The sequence below is a fragment of the Sphaeramia orbicularis genome, chromosome 14 (genome assembly GCF_902148855.1).
Source record: "Sphaeramia orbicularis chromosome 14, fSphaOr1.1, whole genome shotgun sequence".
NCBI classification, from domain to species: Eukaryota; Metazoa; Chordata; class Actinopteri; order Kurtiformes; family Apogonidae; genus Sphaeramia; species Sphaeramia orbicularis.
The window spans coordinates 410,758-429,953 of NC_043970.1; the positions used below are offsets into that span (position 1 = coordinate 410,758).

Genomic DNA, 19,196 nt, shown 5'->3' on the forward strand with positions numbered 1-19,196 from the left:
CCACCCACTCACAGTTCCACCCACTACAGGAAGAGCACAGACCATAATACACAGACGTTTAGTAACAGATGAGAGGATGAACTTTGGCATTAGTTTGTACTCTTTTCCTTTTTACCAGTTTGTTGGGAACACTTTCACAGAACTCTAGGAAGTCTGCATTAAACCTGCTTTTCTGAAACAGAGCCTTTTATTATGGAGCCTGAATCTGTGGTCTGTACTGAACTGAACATGACCTGCAGGTTCTGCAGGGCTGACTGGGGATCTCTGTAGACCTCTTTTGTTCATGTGGTGTAAACTACAACGTCCCTGGTTTCTGTGAAATCCAGTTGAACTGCTCCACTCAGTCTGGATATTTAAGAAGAGGTGACATCAGCCAAAGTCTTATCGCTCTAGATCTGTTCCCATCCAGGTTTTTTTCCTTTTCATTAACAAACTGTGGCTGAAAACAACCTGAGGGGAAACACTGCGAATTCCAGAAATCAGAAGACGTCACGAAACCACTTCTGTCGGCTCCTAAAACAACAGCCCAGATTGGGTGTTATTGTACATTTAACCAGTGAAAGATTAAAAAATACTGTAAAGCAGGGGTCTCAAACTCCGGTCCTCGAGGGCCACTATCCTGCATGTTTTAGATGTATCCCTCTTCCAACACACCTGATTCAAATGATAAGCCTACCATCAAGCTCTGCAGAAGCTTGATAGTGACCGTCAGGTGTGCTGGAAGAGGGAAACATCTAAAACATGCAGGATACCGGCCCTCGAGGATCTGAGTCTGAGACCCCTGCTGTAAACCGATTATGTTGCAAAAAGTTTATATCCACTGTCCCATTAAAGGTGGGGTGTGAAGCTTAGAAAAACGGTTCGAGCAGCTACATTTTGAAAATACTCAATTCAAAAGTCCAAACCCCTTTCTTCAGACGTCCCTCCAAAGCCACGCCTCCAGAGTACTGGCACGCACAACGCTTGTTCCCAAAGGTTCATGAGCGCTGCACAGCAGCAATTCACCGGCTGAAGGCTGTTTTATACTTACCACGTCAGCGAGCTCCACACGGCTTCACGCGGCCATTTGACGTCATTTTCACAGCCACGCCCCTTTGCATGGCTCATCTTAAGCGGAAACTTTCTGCTTTGCGCACCTCAGAAAATTTGTAAGAGACGCGCGGACAACATGGCCGACATTCAGGAGCTCCTGGTGGTAGAAGTACAGGCACTGGGATGAGCGGGACCACCGGGACCACCGCCACAGCCGAGTGGGGAAGGATTCGTGGAGGGAAATTACAGCTAGAGTCGACAAAGAGGAGGAATGGGCAAAAAAAACCTGGAAAAACATTCAGGACAGATATGTGAAGGCAAAAAAGACCACCGAAGGGAGAAGTGGAGACCCAGGGGGGAGGGGCCAAACGTCCCACGGATTCTGACAGAGTTGAGCTGGATCTGGAATTTTATTAAACACAGGGAAACACACACACATTTCCCTCCAGAGGAGGTAAATTTCTTCTTCTCTAGTTTTTTACTGTGATAGACGTGCGTTTGTGGCACACTGCCCCCTGCAGTTTGGGAATAGACGCCACACGGACCTGCCTGGAGTATAACAGCACCACGCGTGCTCTCGTGCCGACTCCCCACGTCTGTTTTCCACACATCACATTCGTGCGGCAAGAACAAACCAGCCTTGAGGCTCCGCTCCATCCCCGGCTCCGTCCCCGGCTTGGGCTCCGACGGTGTCTACGGCCCGGCTCGGCCCCAGCTCCAGCTTCGAACCCGCCTGAGGCTCCGTCCCCGGCTCTGGTCCCAAAGCGCCCCGCCTTGAGCTCCGACGCCAACTACGGCCCCGGCTGAGGCTCCAGCTACCGTATCCAGTCATACCTCATTCAGTTTCCTCTAACCCCCCCTCTTCCAGAACAGCCCCAGTTCAGACCTACGTGAATAACGTTACATTTCCTTCTGATTTATTTTAGGGACTGAACAGTTTGCCGGTGAACCTTCCATCCTAATGGAAGAACATATGCTGGTTCTGGCTTCACTTCCTGTACAAGTGTTTCCAGCCTCTGGGAACACATGATTCATGCACGAAGAGGGGTACGAACGGGGGGTGGTGAATGGCAGTTGAGTTTGATAGACATATCACCGTTCAGTCAGTTCGAGTGGGCGCTCAGAATGATTGGATGGTGTTTTTTCAGTCCTGTTCGTTCCACAGGTGACTCATTTTTAAAAGTTTTGTGTTACAGCATTTAATTAATTAGTTGTAATCAGGGTGTGAAGGGGATTTTAAGGAATATAGTAAAAAATGCTCCAGGAAAACATCTCAGACCCCACCTTTAAGGCAGTGGTTCTCAATCTTGCCATTTGATGGTGTGTCAGTTGCTAACCCTACGTCCTCCATTAGTTTCCTCTTTGTTTTGGCGTTTACCGCGCATGTGTATGTTCCAGAACCGGCTGCATGATGACGTCAGGATGTCCCGCTTACAAAACGGAGGCAGACTGCCGGCGGATTTGTTTTATTTTTTAAAATCGATTTGGAACATTTTATATCCATTCTGAATCGTTGTAAATGAGAATCACGATTTTTATATGAATTGATTTTTTGGCGCACCCCTATTAGTTTCTGTCCAGGTGGTGTACTGCACACCTGCAGGCACTGTGTCATACACTGAATGTGGAGGGGCAGGTATGGGAGGTGCAGGTCTGGGGCTGTGGTGGTCCAGCTGCATTTACCGTCGTCATAGTCGTAGTTTAGTTTATTTGAAAGGGGACAATGCAATTTCATAAAACACATGGTTAAAAAAAGCCCGAATTAGCCAGAAGGCTAGTTTTCATCTGTAGTCCCCTGGCCAAGTTTTAAAAAGGCAGTAAAAAAAACATTTACTGGAGAAAGACATGGTTAGGCACTTGATAGGGCACTAATGTAACATACACGTAACAGACTGTTAAGGGAGCACAAAACACACAATACCTGTACAATATAATACAAAATACATATTCGAACACTTACTATACAATTAAAAGAGAATAAGACATCACAGCACACACAACCACCTCAAACCACACAAATGTGAGTCCTCAAAACATGAAGGTTAAATTTGGTCAGTGATCAGAAATGTCCTGAACAGACCTTAGGTTTAGACACACTGACTGTCAGCTCAAACACACACCTGTCAAAAACACAACAGCCTGTTATTACACCTACAAAGAAGTGTCAACCTTTTTGTGTCATGATAAGACAGAGGTGTCGAACTCATTTTAGTTCAAAGGCCACATTTAGCTCAATTTGATCTTAAGTGGGTCAAACCATTAAAATTATAGCATAAAAACCTATAAATAATGACAACTCCAAGTTTTTCTCTTCATTTTAGTGCAATAAAAAACATTAAATTATGAAAATATTTACATTTACAAACTGTTTTCACAAAAAAGATGTGAATAACCAGAAAAAATGGGAATTTCTTCAGAAAAATGAGCTAAATTTTAACAATATTATGCCTAAACTTTTCACTTGTATATGTGCATGACACAATGTTACACAAACATAATATTGTTGAAAATTTGAAGTTTGGAATGTGTAACTAAAATAATAACGTCTACAATATTATGTGTCAACTAATGAACACAACTTACAAATCGGATCTACAAATCCACAAAACATTTAGTAACAGACAGAATATTGTTCAAATTGTTCTTAATTTTCAGGTTGTTGACATTTGATTATAAGGGTTTTTCGACTGGTCAGATCTGCAGTGTCATTTTTTCGCTCCATAAAATCATGCCGCGGGCTGGATTGGAACCTGTGGAGGGCCGGTTTTGGCCCCCGGGCCACATGTTTGACACCTGTGTGATAAGAGATTAGAAATGAGGATGTTTTAACTCAGATGATGTGATTTGTAAACACCTGGTTTTGTCCTGGTCTGATCCCTGGACCTGGACCCGGTAGATAAAGGTTAAGAAACATGACCGACATAAACGCTGCTGTTTGCTCAGAGTAAAGTGAGTGTGTGACGGACAGGTGTTTGTAGAGAGTGAAGGTGTTCTGTGTGTGACGAGTACACACAGGGCAGCTCCGTGTTTGATGACAGCTTATGCAACGGCTGTTCCACTCTTTCCTGTTTCTACGTGGAGATAAGAGGAGGTGGGCGTGTCCAACTCAGATCACATGTTAGGAGCGTGAGATGCACTGAGCGGACGAGTGGAGAAACAGACTTCAGCTGGTGTTCTTCAGCCCGTCGCAGCTGAACTACCACCTGCTGTCCAAAACCTCCACCTCTCATTCTTCAGACAGACTGTGGCCCAGTTACATATGCCAAACAGTAACTGCAGTGTGACGTTTACACCTGGATTCCACCTGGAGCAGCGGCATTCTGGGATAGATCTGTCCTCTGAAAGGCTTCATGCCTGTTTCAGAATCAGACTAAGGTGTTTGTCTGGATGGAATTATCTTAGATTTATTTTTGAATACATTGTTTTTGTCTGTATGCCTTTACTAAAGTAGGTTATAAATCAGGAGTGTACTCACTGTTAATTTGGAAACTGGGTAACACTTCAGAATAAGTCCACACTATGAGGCATTAGTTAAGCCAGGGCTGTCAAACTCATTTTAGTTCAGTTCCACATTCAGCCTAATATGATATAAAGTGGGCCAGACCAGTAAAATAATAGGAAAAAAACTTATAAATAAGATCAACTCCAAAGTTTTTCTCTGTTTTTGAGTGAAAAAAGTGACATTTCATAATGAAAATGTTTACATCTACGAACCATACATGAACATAACATAAAAATATATGAACAACCTGAAAATTCTTTAAAAAAATAAGTGCAATTTTAACAATATTGCACCGTAGTCTAACATTTATACATGTGCATCACAGCTTACAGATCACAGTGGATCTACTAATAGAGTCTTGTTTCCACCAACTCGATATGTAGTGTCATGAGATAACTTTTGTTATGATTTGACACCATATGAATAAAATTTGATTTGAATTTTTGATTTGAAATACACACAACATTTAGGAACAGGCAGAATATGGGTATAATTCCTCACACTTCTCTTAAGACATCTCAGGTTGTTCTTATTTGTTCAGGTTATTCACATTTTTTGCAAAAGGCGAGTCTGTAATTGTAAACATTTTTGTGTAATTTTACTTTGTTTACACTGAAACAAAGAGGAAAAATTATCTTTTTTTCATTATTTCTAGGTTATTCTGATAGTATTTTACTGGTCTGACCCACTTTAGATTGAACTGACCTAAAATGATTTTAACATCCTTGACTGTTAATATCTTAAGTGTAATTTTTGCATTTCACAAATTCATCCCAAGGGCCGGATTGGACCCTTTAGCGGGCCGGATTTGGCCCCCGGGCCGCATGTTTGACACCTGTGAGTTAAGCATTAACAAATACTGGATTCATCATTTATAAAGCATATTTCTGACATGAATACTCATTAATATATGGTTTATAAGCACAGTTATAAAGGTTTTACTCATTATTAAGCTCATCTACAATGTGCTTAATGATTGTATTTTCATATTTTATAAATTATGGATTCAGAATCAGAAAATCTCATTTGTAAATGCTTTTGATGTCATAGATAGTCCACACTTCAGATGAGCTCACACCATAGACTTAATTAATGAGAAGTTAGTGCTTTATAACTACCTGAAATAATGAATTCCTGTATTAAAAACTGTTTATGGGACATCTATTGGAAAAGAAATGTGTGAGTTAGTATAAAATGTTCATTGTGGTCAGTTTCAGATGCTGCAGCTCTTTCATAATTCATAGTTTCAGTTCTTGTTTGTTCAGTATTAATTGTCCTCCTTGTAAATCACAGCTGGACTGACTGGACAGATCCTGACCCTTTGTGCAGTAATCTACACCTGGATTTACTGCCTCTGTCCACAATAATATACATTATACAGACTAAATGTCCTCTGAAATGAACGTTTATGTGAAACATAGGATAGAAAACTATTACATGATCAAACATAAATTCATTTTAGCAAAAAACAGTCTGTTTTGAATGTCTGGAGTCACTAGAAATGTGGGATGTTCAAATGGGGTCAGGAGTCAGAAACGGTTGGAACCACTGCTTTAGATGTTCTGTTTCTGTTCTCATCTGCTCTGTGCGTCTTGACTTTTCATACAACAAACATACACCTGGCCTGTAGTTCTAGGAACTACCAGGAAGCCTGGATGAGCGTAACATCCTCCACATCTGGTGGGAGCACACACTGTAAAAAAACAGCTGTAATTTAACAAAATTTTCACTGTTTATTTTACAGATTTTTTTCTGTATTTTTAAGATACAGGAAAATATCAATGAAATGGCAAAAATAGACTGTGATTTTACATGTCAAATGTAAAATAACATGAAAAAACTGTAACTGTGAATAGCCAAAAAATTTCCATGTTTTAATAGAATTTTTTTTTTTTTCACAGAAAAATACAGTTAAAATACATTTGCAAATGTATCGTAATTTCACAAATATTTCTTTTCTATTTATGAGATTAAACTGTTAAATTAAAGTTTAATACTGAAAAAAAAAAAATTAAAACGAGATAAAATTACTGAAAATTAACCGTTAAAGAATTATTAGTTCTGTCAGTTGAACCAGACTTGTTTGTTAATTGACAAATATCTTGTGTAATTACAGGAGGTTTCACAACAAAAAATGTTGAATAAATGTATTTTTGTGAATGTATAACATGTATAAGCACTGATAAACTGTCCAAATACAGTTTTTATCAGTGGATTGGACAACTGAGTCTCATTTAAAAAAAAAAAAAAAGAAGAAAAAAAAAAAAAAAAAAAAATATATATATATATATATATATATATATATATATATATATATATATAATTTTTTTTTTTTTTAAATTTATTGGTACTTTGATTGTTTTAATACGTGAAAATATTCTTTATTAAACATTAAAAACAAAAAAAAAAAAAAGAAGAAGCAAAATCTCATGTAAAGTTAAGGCAAAAAACTGTATTTTAATTATGGAAAATTACCATATTTTTGAGATGGTTATTTTATTATTTAACAGTATTTTTTCAGCGCCCCTGTTGCCGGAACAATACTATTTTTCAATGAGTTTTTTTTTTTTTTTTTTTTTTTTTTACAGTGCAGAGTGTCCACAGTGCTGTTGTACTGTGGTGCAGATGAGCCCTGTGGTTTACAGATGGGCTCATTATTCCACCTCTTTAACTCTGAGTGACACATATGATGTGTGTGTTTATCTGTGCAGTGGTTTCCACTGACACCTCCCAGTATGAGAATCCTGGGTTGGATTCCAGCACTGATCAGCATAGGCCTGTGTGTGGTACGCCAGGTTCTGATAGTTTGGGATTTGTCATTCTAGTTTAGTTTTATTTAGTTTTACTTTTTTTTTTCTCTAATTCAGTTCGTTTTAATTTGTTTTTAGAGCAGGTTTGATAGTTTTTATTAGATTTCCTTTTTTTCTAAATGCTTAGTTGTAGTTCAGTTGTAGTTCAGTTGTAGTTCAGTTGTAGTTCAGTTGTAGTTCAGTTGTAGTTCAGTGGTCTCTTTTCTCTTCTTCTCTGTCATCGTATTCAAATCAATCCCAGACAGGACTCTGCTGCTTTAGTCTCCATGTTTCCAGGTAGAGTGGGGACCAGAAGACGACTGGAAACCACAAGTGAACACAAGTGACGGACCCTTAAATATCAGATGGTGACAGCAGAGAAAATTGCTTGAAGGAAATAAATCGATTTCATATCAATCCGACATTGACACAGACAAAAATGAAGGGAATTTTATTCATTATCTTTATTCGTTTTAGTTAGTTTTGTAAACACACAATACAGTTTCAGTTAGTTATAATTTTTTTTCTTTTAATTATAGTTTTTATTTATTTCAGTTAACGAAAATGTTTTTTCAATTTCAGTTTTTGTCATTTCGTTAGTTTTCGTTAACGATAATAACCTTAGTAGTGTTATCCTTTAGAGTCTGGTCTAGACATTTAGAGCCAGTTTAGACCAGCTCTAAATATAAAATGTTATAATGTGGCACTATATAAATAAAATTTGACTGATTGATTGATTAATTGAGGCCTGCGTGCAGTGTTGGGAAGGTTATTTTGGAAATACAACAGGTCATTGATTACTATTTACCAGGTTGAAGTGGAAGAAGTAATGTAACTATTGAAATTACTTCAAAGTAGTCTAGTTTTCATTCATGTTATTTAACGTATACAGTCTTGTCTCTGATTACTAACTGATTACCTTTCATATAATTGCTTTAAAGTGGATTATTAGTGGATGCAGCGCACTAATGTTCTGGCCTTTTTCTGATTCCAGTTAAATCCAGCGTAAACAGGTGTTCTGTCTGATGACGTGTGCACCCTCCCTGGTGTTCTTAGCGGTTTGCCACCAGACGGGTCAGGCTCAGGTTACTTAGAACACTGTGCAATGATTGGATTGACAAACAAGAAGTGATACAAATGAAAAGACAAAAACATTGTTCAAGTATTGAGCTCAACTGCCAAATGTGTGGAGTTCGTCTAGACACAGAGACAGCTTCTTGTAAACCATCCAGTGCTTGAAGATATTACATACAAACTTGTCCTGACGGCTTTGCTGACCTGCATTGTTTGGAAATCTGCCAAAATAAGACATTCTTGTAGTTGACTTACTTAGTAACATGACTGTGACACATGGCCAAGAATCCATGTTTACTGATGTTTATATGTGCCTGATTTATATGTGCAGGGAAATATGCAGGAAAGCCTGAGGGTACATAAGAGCAATGTGAACCATGTGAATAATATGCAAAACTCATAACCTACTAGGGATGTAATGATTACCGGTAGAGCGATAAACCGCGGTAAAATTGCCGACTGTTAGTTATTACTGTTTAAATTCTAATTATCATGACTAGCGGCATTGTACCTGTGGTGCCATTGTGTGTGAAAAGCAACTCTACATTATTGTAAATGGACACAGCAAGAGCAGCAGCTATGTTGTAAAAAAACTGTAGTGATGTTATTTGTTCACATTATTTGGGAGTGGATATTTAAGGAATATTTTCAAGACTCAATTATGCACTTGGGCAGTTTGCTTATTTCAGTACCATCAATTTTTAGTAAATGCAGTGAAATACTACCTATTTGCATTCTTCAACTAAATTGTTCATAGAGTTAAGTATAAGTAAATTTTATAGAAATAATTAGACCGATTTGTTAGTTTACATTTTCAGGTTTTCCAAACTGTTTCTATTAATTAGAATCATTTTTGCTTTAAACAGTGATTCATTAACATAATGATTTGTCATATATTGACTGTTGCGGTGTTAACACTTTAATTGTTTCAGTTAAGCTGTTTGGTCTGTCTGTTATTGACTTTCTAATGCCTATAACATTAGTTCAGCTGTTTTGGGGTGTGCCTGTCCCCTGCACCTCTCAGGCTGATGAACTCTTGGTGTTTCTATTACTGGATACTCTTTGTCTGGTACATAGAAGACCCAAGGTGTAGATTATGCACACAACTAATATGTAATATCTTCTAGGGTCGAAAGTCACTGGGTACAGTTGTCAGTAATCTGTTTTAATGAAAATATTATTTTTGTAATCAATATTTTTAGCAATAAACTGTCAGTATGTAGAGTCCCATATAATAATTCATGTGTTACGTTAATAATTTATGTACCCAGGGAGTCTCTGAGAATTCTGTTTACCATTATATAAAATACACAAAATGTAAGGTTATATTAAAAATATTTTTATTATGTTTAGTTGAAAGTATTCACAAAATATACATTTGTAAACTACCATTTAATCCTGCATTGTGCAGGTAATAATTGGAGCCAACATGTGAGGCATGAAGGGAAGAGCATGTATGTGTTTGGCCTGTGAAGCATGATTCCATTCATCCAGTGGTAGTGAACTGCAGCCTTCACACTGTAGCATCATCTGCTAGCAGCAGAAATGTCATGATCGGCAGCAGAACCACTGGCAAAAATGGAGTATGGCGTAGGGCTGCACGATTTTGGCAAAAAAAAAAAAAAAATCCAGATTTTTTCCTCTAAAAACTCGATTTTGATTTTGATTTTTGGTCAAACTACAAAAGACAACAGAAGTCAGCATGTTGTTTTCATGAGCAGCCCACAATGCAAGGCACTGCTCTGACCTCAAATCTGTGATGGTATCATGTGATGAACCCACAGAAGTTTATTTTTTCTTAATTAAATCTTTATTGAATGAAGCAGAGTATACAAACAATGTATACAATAAGAAAATATCATAAGTTTGCCAGAGGGAATACAGTGTCCAAATCAGAGCAAATACTTATGTTTTTAGAGCCTTTTGGTTTCCACATTTATCTAACAGCTTTAAATAAAGTTCAACATTTTTCAAAAAATAATCAATATTTGGTTTTGTGTTACAGAACTTACATTTGTGAATGAAAAATTTAACAAGTAAGAGGACTAAATTAATTATTTAAAAAATGTTTTGTTTTTTTATTCCTTTTCTGGGTATCTGGGCCCACAGAAGTGATCCCAGTGTCAGTCAGTGACAGGCATCAGTCGTGCGTGCGTGGACCACAGAATATGAGTGATCCACATGCGGTTCTATTTAAACTGGAGGATCCGTGTGTGGAACAGACCAACCCAGGACACGCTGGAGGGATTCTATCTGTGGAGCTGGTGGATGTGTGTGGGCACAGGGCTGTGTGGGCTCCTCTGCTGAGGCTGATGACCTGAGACCCGGACCCAGTTTGGAAGAAGACAGTATGGTACAGATCCGGGACAACGGAAGATGAGTGATCCGCATGCAGTTCTATTTCAGTTGCGGGATCCGTGCGTGAATCCACAGCTTACATTGCTATAAGTACTGCGGGCTCATTAACACATTTAAAGTCCAGTCATTACACGGAGTTCTGTGACAGACCACTGTCACTGATAGGAGGAGGAGCCTACGGGAGCCCGCAAGCGCGCGGCCCGCAGGCACGAGAGAGATGAAATTGATTTTACAATTTCCCTTTTTTTAAAAATCGTCCTAATTAAAAAATCTGATTTTGATTTAAAACTGATTAATTGTGCAGCCCTAGTATGGCGGCAGGGATGAAGAATTCAAAGTAGAGAGAGGTTAAAATCTCCCAGCATACCTCACAACATTTGAATATGGACATAAAATTGTGCCTGGTTGATAGTCAGGTAATGTGTCTGTTCATTTGGCGAGTTTGGCAGCGATCGGGCCTGTGAAGGCTGAGGAAAACCCGTACAAACACCCTCCTGTGCTGCAACATCGATCGGACAGACATTGATAGGACGGACACGGGGCGGGGCCGAAACGCAGATTATATAGGTGGGATAACTGCGTTCAGTTGCCGCCCTTTGAACATCGCTGTGATAGCGCGCATTTCCTGGAGAAGCAGATCACCCTAACATGTTTTAAAATCTTCATTCTTTCAGCATATTTTACATTTGTTCATTTAACAGTTCAGGAAAATATGACTGTGTTTCACTCTGTTTGTGTGTACAATAGTGTATATGTGTGTACAATAGTGTATATGTGTGTACAATAGTGTATATGTGTGACACTGAATGATGTAATCTGGAAAATGGTCAAACCAGCTCCACTCTGACCTGTCCAACTACTTTTTTTCACACTCAAAAAAGCACTCAGGAATCAATAGGAGAACTGATAAGGAATTGGATTGATAAGCACAACAATTTAGGGTTTAGTGTCTTCCATGGACACTTGGACATATGGAGAGTCTGAGCCAGGACTCAAACCACCAACCCTTTGGTTATTGGACGAGCCGCTCTACCAGCTCTACCAACCCATTAATTGACAAGTTTAAAATGTTAAATTGTTAAATGTTTACTTTTTTTTAATAACGTTTTATATATACATATATATATATATATATATATATATATACACACATACATACATACATATATATATATACATATATATATATATATATATATATACATATACATATACATATATATATACATATACATATATATATAGTCACCTGAAATGGTTTCCACTTCATAGCTGTGCCTTGTCAGGGTTACTTAGTGGAATTTCTTGCCTTATTGATGGGGTTGGGACCATCAGTTGTGTTGTGCAGAAGTCAGGTTGATGCACAGCTGACAGCCCTATTGGACAACTGTTAGAATGCATATTATGGCGAGAACCAATCAGCTAAGTAAAGACAAACGAGTGGCCATCATTACTTTAAGAAATGAAGGTCAGTCCAGGCCTTTAGATTACACCTTGGCTGGGCCGACTAACGGTGTGCCCAAATTAAATGTCCCCAAATTAGTGTCCCCAAATTAAAAATAAAAAAAGGCCAGAGCAGAGTGTAAACGAAAGTATTGACTCACTCGCCCCTGCTTTTTTCCTCCCGTAAAACACATCGGTTATAATATACAAGGCTTGTTCATAACGACAGAGAAAACATTGACAACAACAACACATATGTACCGAACAGGAAAGCACAAGTATTCATGCTTCCCGCAGAAGTCATATTTTGTGATAACGTTAGCACAAACACAGAATCCAAATGCAGAACTCCGACAACAAAAGTTAGTTCCAAAAGGTTTATTGTTCACACACAGGTGAAAAAATATAATGAGTGACAGAATCTTGAGGATAATGGTTGGGGATTTTCTCCTCAGATTCGTCCTCCGGATCGAGGGCAGCAGCCCGTCTCCCCGAGCGGTGTTAGGAGTCTTTTCCCCGACTGGGGAAAAGCAAAGGGAGGTCAGGGACGGAAACAGGTCATACACAGGCAGGCTAACAATCGAGCAACAGGACATAAGGACTAGGCAAACTCACGTACCGGTAGTCAGGGCGAGAAGGTCAAAACCAGATCAGATGAGGCAGACAAAAACCGACAGGGATCAGGCAGAAGACGAAAAACCGAGGAATCCAAAACAGGTCAAAAAACAGGCAAGCAAACGAACAAACGAGGTCAAAACGCTGGTCTGAACTACTGGAGTTACAAACTGGCGACTGACAAGGGGAAAAGACAGGGTTTAAATACACAAAAGGGAGGGAAGACAACTAGACACAGGTGAAGCAAATTAGGGCGGAGACAGGTAATCAGGACAGAGGTCAGGATGAGCGGGGAACAGGAAGTAAAGACGACAGACAAGACACATGAGGGAAAACTTAACAAAATAAAACAGGAAGTGACACACAAAACATAAAAGACAGACAAGACCAGACTATTGTCTGGCAGCAGGTATGACATATTTGCGCCGTTTGATTGGTCTAAATCACCCGTTTCGGCCAATGAGAGGTGATGAGAGCTTGGAGATTGACTCGTACGTTGTACGCCAAAGGTTTTCTCTCAACAACCATGCCTCGTGGGCGACCTATAAGTTCAGGCCGCTCACATAACAAACGCAGTGAAACATATGACATATGAATTATCTGCCTGCATGCAGTCCTGTGATTTTGGAATTAAAATCAGCTGGCCATATGCTGATCAATACTTCTGGAAATTAGACTTGTGGAATCCATGCCTTCATACTCTTGAATATATCTGAAATAGTCTGAGAAAATAGGAATTACTGTTGAAAAATCTAATCCCGCACCCACCCCCTCCGCCGATTCCAGCATCTGATGTGCCCAAATTAAGGTAATCTAAAGCCCTGCAGTCAGTCTAGAAAATTTCAAAAACTTTGAATGTGTCCCCAAGTGCAGTCGCAAAAACCATCAAGCGCTCCAACGAAACTGGCTCACATGAGGACCGCCCCAGGAAAGGAAGACCAAGAGTCACCTCTGATGCTGAAGATAAGTTCATCTGAGTCACCAGCCTCAGAAATCGCAAATTAACAGCAGCTCAGATTAGAGACCAGATGAATACCACACAGAGCTCTAGCAGCAGACACATCTCTACAACAACTGTTAAGAGGAGACTGCGTGAATCAGGCCTTCATGGTCAAACAGCTGCTAGGAAACCACTGCTCAGGAGAGGCAACAAACACAAGAGATTTATTTGGGCCAAGAAACCCAAGGAATGGACATTAGACCAGTGGAAATCTGTGCTTTGGTCTGATGAGTCCAAATTTCAGATCTTTGGATCCAACCGCCGTGTCTTTGTGCGACGCAGAAAAGGTGAACGGATGGATGCTACATGCCTGGTTCCCACCGTGAAGCATGGAGGGGGAGGTGTGATGGTGTGGGGGTGCTTTGCTGGTGACGCTGTTGGGGATTTATTCAAGACTGAAGGCAACCTGAATCAGCATGGCTACCACAGCATCCTGAAGTGACATGCCATTCCATCCGGTCTGTGTTTAGTTGGACCATCATTTATGTTTCAACAGGACAATGACCCCAAACACACCTCCAGGCTGTGTGAGGGATATCTGACCAAGAAGGAGAGTGATGGAATGCTGCGCCAGATGACCTGGCCTCCACAGTCACCGGACCTGAACCCAATTGAGATGGTTTGGGGTGAGCTGGACCGCAGAGTGAAGGCAAAAGGGCCAACAAGTGCTAAGCATCTGTGGGAACTTCTTCAAGACTGTTAGGAAACCATTTCAGGTGACTACCTCTGGAAGCTCATCAAGAGAATGCCAAGAGTGTGAAAAACAGTCATCAGAGCTAAGGGTGGCTACTTTGAAGAAACTAGAATATAAGAGATGTTTTCAGTTATTTCACACTTTTTTGTTAAGGACATAATTCCACATGTGTTCATTCATAGTTTTGATGCCTTCAGTGAGAATCTACAATGAAAATAATAATAATAATAATAATGGATTGGATTTATATAGCGCCTTTCTAGACACCCAAAGCGCTTTACATTATTGACCCATTATTCATTCACGCTCACATTCACACTCTGGTGGTGGTAAACTACATCTGTAGCCACAGCTGCCCTGGGACAGACTGACAAAATAAATAGTCATGAAAATAAAGAAAATGCAAAGAATGAGAAGGTGTGTCCAAACTTTTGGCCTGTACTGTATATATATATATATATATATATATATATATATACACACATACAAAAAGCAAATATGCTGTTATTTCCACATTATGGTCTTGCAGTTCAAACGGCAAAACACTGTATTTGAATTTACAGTTTTATTTTCTCAAAACAATAGAAATACATCATTTCTACATACAAATCTGGTTTTGTTCACATACTCTTCCTGTAAAAATTACAGCTATATTTTATTTTTATCGTTAACACAAAAGTCTTTTCATAGCCAAATTAATTTAAATTGACTAGCGCACCATTGTACCCGTGCTGCCATTGTACCCAAACGCTCGCCCGTGCTGCAACATCGATCACACATTGATTGGACGCTGGGCAGGACCAGAACATGCATTATATAGTAGGATTCATACAAACTCAAAACAGATAGTAACTGATACAAATACATTTTATTATTTAACTCATTGTTGTATTGTGACTACCTCTGCCGCTACCGCCGCCACAATAATACTAGCAAATTAGGCTACTGGTATTATTATTATATACTTTTTTATTATTACAACAATTATCATCTCCCCCCTCACTCCCCCCTCTCTTTTTCTTACTGTCATTCACACCCCCTTCTTCCCCTTTTCCCTACCCTCCCTAAACACACTATATTGTTTAGTTGCTATTTACATTTATGATCTTTTTCATTGTAATATGATGTTGTCGTTGTTGTTGGTCAATACTCTGTCGTTGTTGTTGTTGTTTTTGGTTTGTTTGTTTATTTGTTTGATTTTGTCTTTGTTTATGTGTTGTTGTTTTTCTGTCCACATTGTCTTAACTATCACTAATAAAATAAAAAAGTTAGCATCAGTATAATAATGTAAAACATAAGTGCAGTCCCGTAAAGCTCCATACAGGGCATGTTGTTCCCAAAGGGGATCATTCCTTCATAATTCCAGTAATTACAGTTTCACCACTGAAGCACTAATACAGGCGTTTTTTTTTTAACTTGTAAAGCAGGTAAACTAGGTGGTATTATTTGGATTGTTAAAGCATCAAAGAGGCCGCTGAGTGAAGGTGCCACTCAGTCTGCGCCACATTTGGTCTCTGAGGATAATGCTCACTGGCGGCTTTTGGCAGGAGAGCGGAGAAGCCAATTACTTGTTCCTCAAAGTATTGTCCTGAGTACATTTTTTGAATTGAGATGCACTGATCATGAATAACCACATCATCACACTGACATCTGAATGGCATGTTTCTCTCTGAGTTGACACTGAGATTATCTGAGTACATGGGAAACTCTGATTCAGTTACTTCTGTGGAAACTGGTTGACAAAGGCAATTACAACGACAACAGCTAACCTGGACTTACTCAGCTTAAATACTAACATGCACGAAACCTTTAACCCCTGAGCCCTGATCCCAGGTAAAGGTTCACATATGAACCCTTTAACCCCTGAGCCCTGGTTCCAGGTAAAGGTTCACATATGAACCCTTTAACCCCTGAGCCCTGGTTCCAGGTAAAGGTTCTGCTGTGAATCTGCGTCTGGTTCAGGTTCATTAAAGCTGCTGTCAGTTTGTGCTTGTGTTCCTTTTCTTCGGTGCTTTTGTTTTACTGTGTGTTTTAGGTCAAAACAGGTGGAAGAACAGAAAAAGACAAAGAGAGGAACTGAAGTTGGACAGGTTTGGACTAAATAAGGCACTAGAATGGACATCAATAAGAGATTTAGGATGTTGAACATCAGCTGTGAACTGGAACACACCCAGGAGTTTGAGTTTTTGCGATCTTTTTGTGCTTTTTGAAACCTGGTTGAACTCCTTAAAGCAGTTCCACGGTCAAAACTCGGTAAAAACACAGTAAAAAAAAAATAAAAAATACAAGGAAAATCAGCACAGCACTGGAAACAACATTAAAAACAAAACAAAAAAAAAAAACACAAGGAAAAAGGTGTAAAAAAAAGTTTTTACCCTTTGGCCAACTTCTGGCCAAAGGGGTATTGTGAATCGTTTTGTCGTCTGTCCATTCAACGATATAATCACATTATCTGAAGAATGCTTTGAGATATCTGCACCACATTTATAATGTGGATGCATCTTGTCATGGAGCAGAAGAATATTGAACATCAGTGACCCTGACCTACTTTTTCAAGGTCAAATGTCCTTGTGCAGTTATAATATCTGAACACTTTTTAATATAAATATATTCAGGGTGGGGAAGCAAAATGTACAATATTTTGAGGCAGGGATTGAAAGACAGTGTATGACCAATTAGTTTATTGAAAGTCATGAGAATTTATTTGCCACAAGAAAATGTCCATAATAGAAAATGTTTTTATTCTATGTGTCCTCCTTCTTTCTCAATAACTGCCTTCACACACTTCCTGAAACTTGTGCAAGTGTTCCTCAAATATTGGGGTGACAACTTCTCCCATTCTTCTTTAATAGTACCTTCCAGACTTTCTGGTAATAGTTTTGCTCATAGTCATTCTCTTCTTTCCATTATAAACAGTCTTTATGGACACTCCAACTATTTTGGAAATCTCCTTTGGTGTGACGAGTGCATTCAGCAAATCACACACTCTTTGACGTTTGCTTTCCTGATTACTCATATGGGCAAAAGTTTGTGAAAAGGTATGGATAATAGTGTTAGGTATGATTATGACATCAGTATATGTTTGGGTTCAAAACAACTGACGTAGTGTCTGCTGAGAAAAAACAACTAAATGTTCATTGTACATTTTGCTTCCCCACCCTGTATGTAATAAGTTTTACACAAAAACAATCTAGTCTAAATTACAGAGCAGGAACTTTAACAGAATCTTCCACTGTATTTGGCTGAGGGGGATTAAAGGTGCACTGCACGTTATGTTTATTTTTATGTTTCTATCTGTCCTTTCAGGTGGAAGAAATAGAAGAGGTAGAAGAGGAGGAGGAAGAGGAGGAGGAGGAGGAGGAGGCTGTGGAGGTGGAGGAAGTTGAGATCATCAACGTCATCCAGCAGAAGCCGCCGCCTCTGATCGAGCGGATCTCCAGGACGGAGGTGAGGAGCGAGCTGAGGGACGTCCCACAGCCGGCAAAGATGGACACGCGCTTCTTCGGAGAACTCTTGGCCGAGGTCTACAGGAAGAACTGCGATATCCACTCCTGCATTTCTGAACATGTGTCCAAGATCCGCGGACAGTGAGTGTTTCAGCTGGTCTTTTTTAGCTCTGACTATGGCCTTCCAGGTTAGGGAAAAGAGATGGGATAAGTTTCATTTCATCATTCTTATATGTGCTCTAGACCAGTGAGTGTCAATGACCCAAAGGTGGGTCTCAAACCTGTGTTCAGTGGGTCATGGGCCTTTGTCTGAGCAAAAAATAATGTTAATAAACCAATCCTGTGGTTTATTTTTGATGGAGCTCAGCCCCGTCCATGCACACTCCCCAACAGTAGGTGGTGGTAATGAGCTGTAATGATAATTAACACCAGACATTTACAGCATAAAAGAAGAACCAGAAGTTTCTATTCATATCATATTTAAAGGTGCGGGAGACTTTTGTGACCAATTTTTCATCAGATCTGTCAAACCTCAGTCCTATCCTCAGTTTCATGAATCTGTTCGTCTGTCTGTCATTACTCAGCTGAATCTCTTGCATTACAGTGAACAGTTTCTTAGTTCCATCCACCACAAACAAACCATGTTTTTACAAACAGGCGGGAGGGAACTTGGGCATCTTTGGAATTTCGTTGCAACATGCATTGTGGGAAACGCCGGTTCGTGCTGCTGTCTGGCAGCGGCAGCTGGAACAGATACGAGGAGGAAACGGCAGGAGCTCCCCTCCCTCTATGCATATTCCTCCTGCCATTTCCACGTTTCAGCTGTTTCTGTGTTGTGTTTTTTCATCCATATAATATCATAGGCCTTCGCTTCCCACAATGCACGTTGCGACAAAATTCCTCAGAGGCCCAGTTCCCTCCTGGCTCTGTTTGCAAACACATGGTTTGTTTCTGGTGGATGGAACTAAGAAACTTCACCATGAGGGAAGAGATTCAGCTGAGGAATGACAGACAGACGAACAGATTCATGATAATAATTAATTAATAATTTAATTTTTCGTCTGGCAGAGTATATATTTGTGGTTGTTTTATAAGCAGTATAAAAAAATACAAGGTTTTAATGTGGTGATAACCCAGTCGGCTTTTTTAGGGAAACAATGACTCGGTCAATAGAATGTGAATCTTCTGGGAGACGCTGAACCGACCACTCCTCTACCTTTGTCAGAGCTCTGAATGAGTTCAA

The 19,196-nt window shown here is 39.5% G+C and overlaps 1 protein-coding gene across 1 annotated transcript in view; it reads left to right on the top strand.

Moving 5' to 3' along the window:
- LOC115433202 (probable protein phosphatase DDB_G0282105) overlaps positions 1–19,196 on the top strand; it is a 105,564-nt gene that overhangs the window by 46,314 nt on the left and 40,054 nt on the right. The window contains exon 5 of the mRNA XM_030154485.1: positions 17,814–18,094. Within this exon, the coding sequence (XP_030010345.1) occupies positions 17,814–18,094 (281 nt within the window). The remainder of the gene's footprint in view (positions 1–17,813; positions 18,095–19,196) is intronic.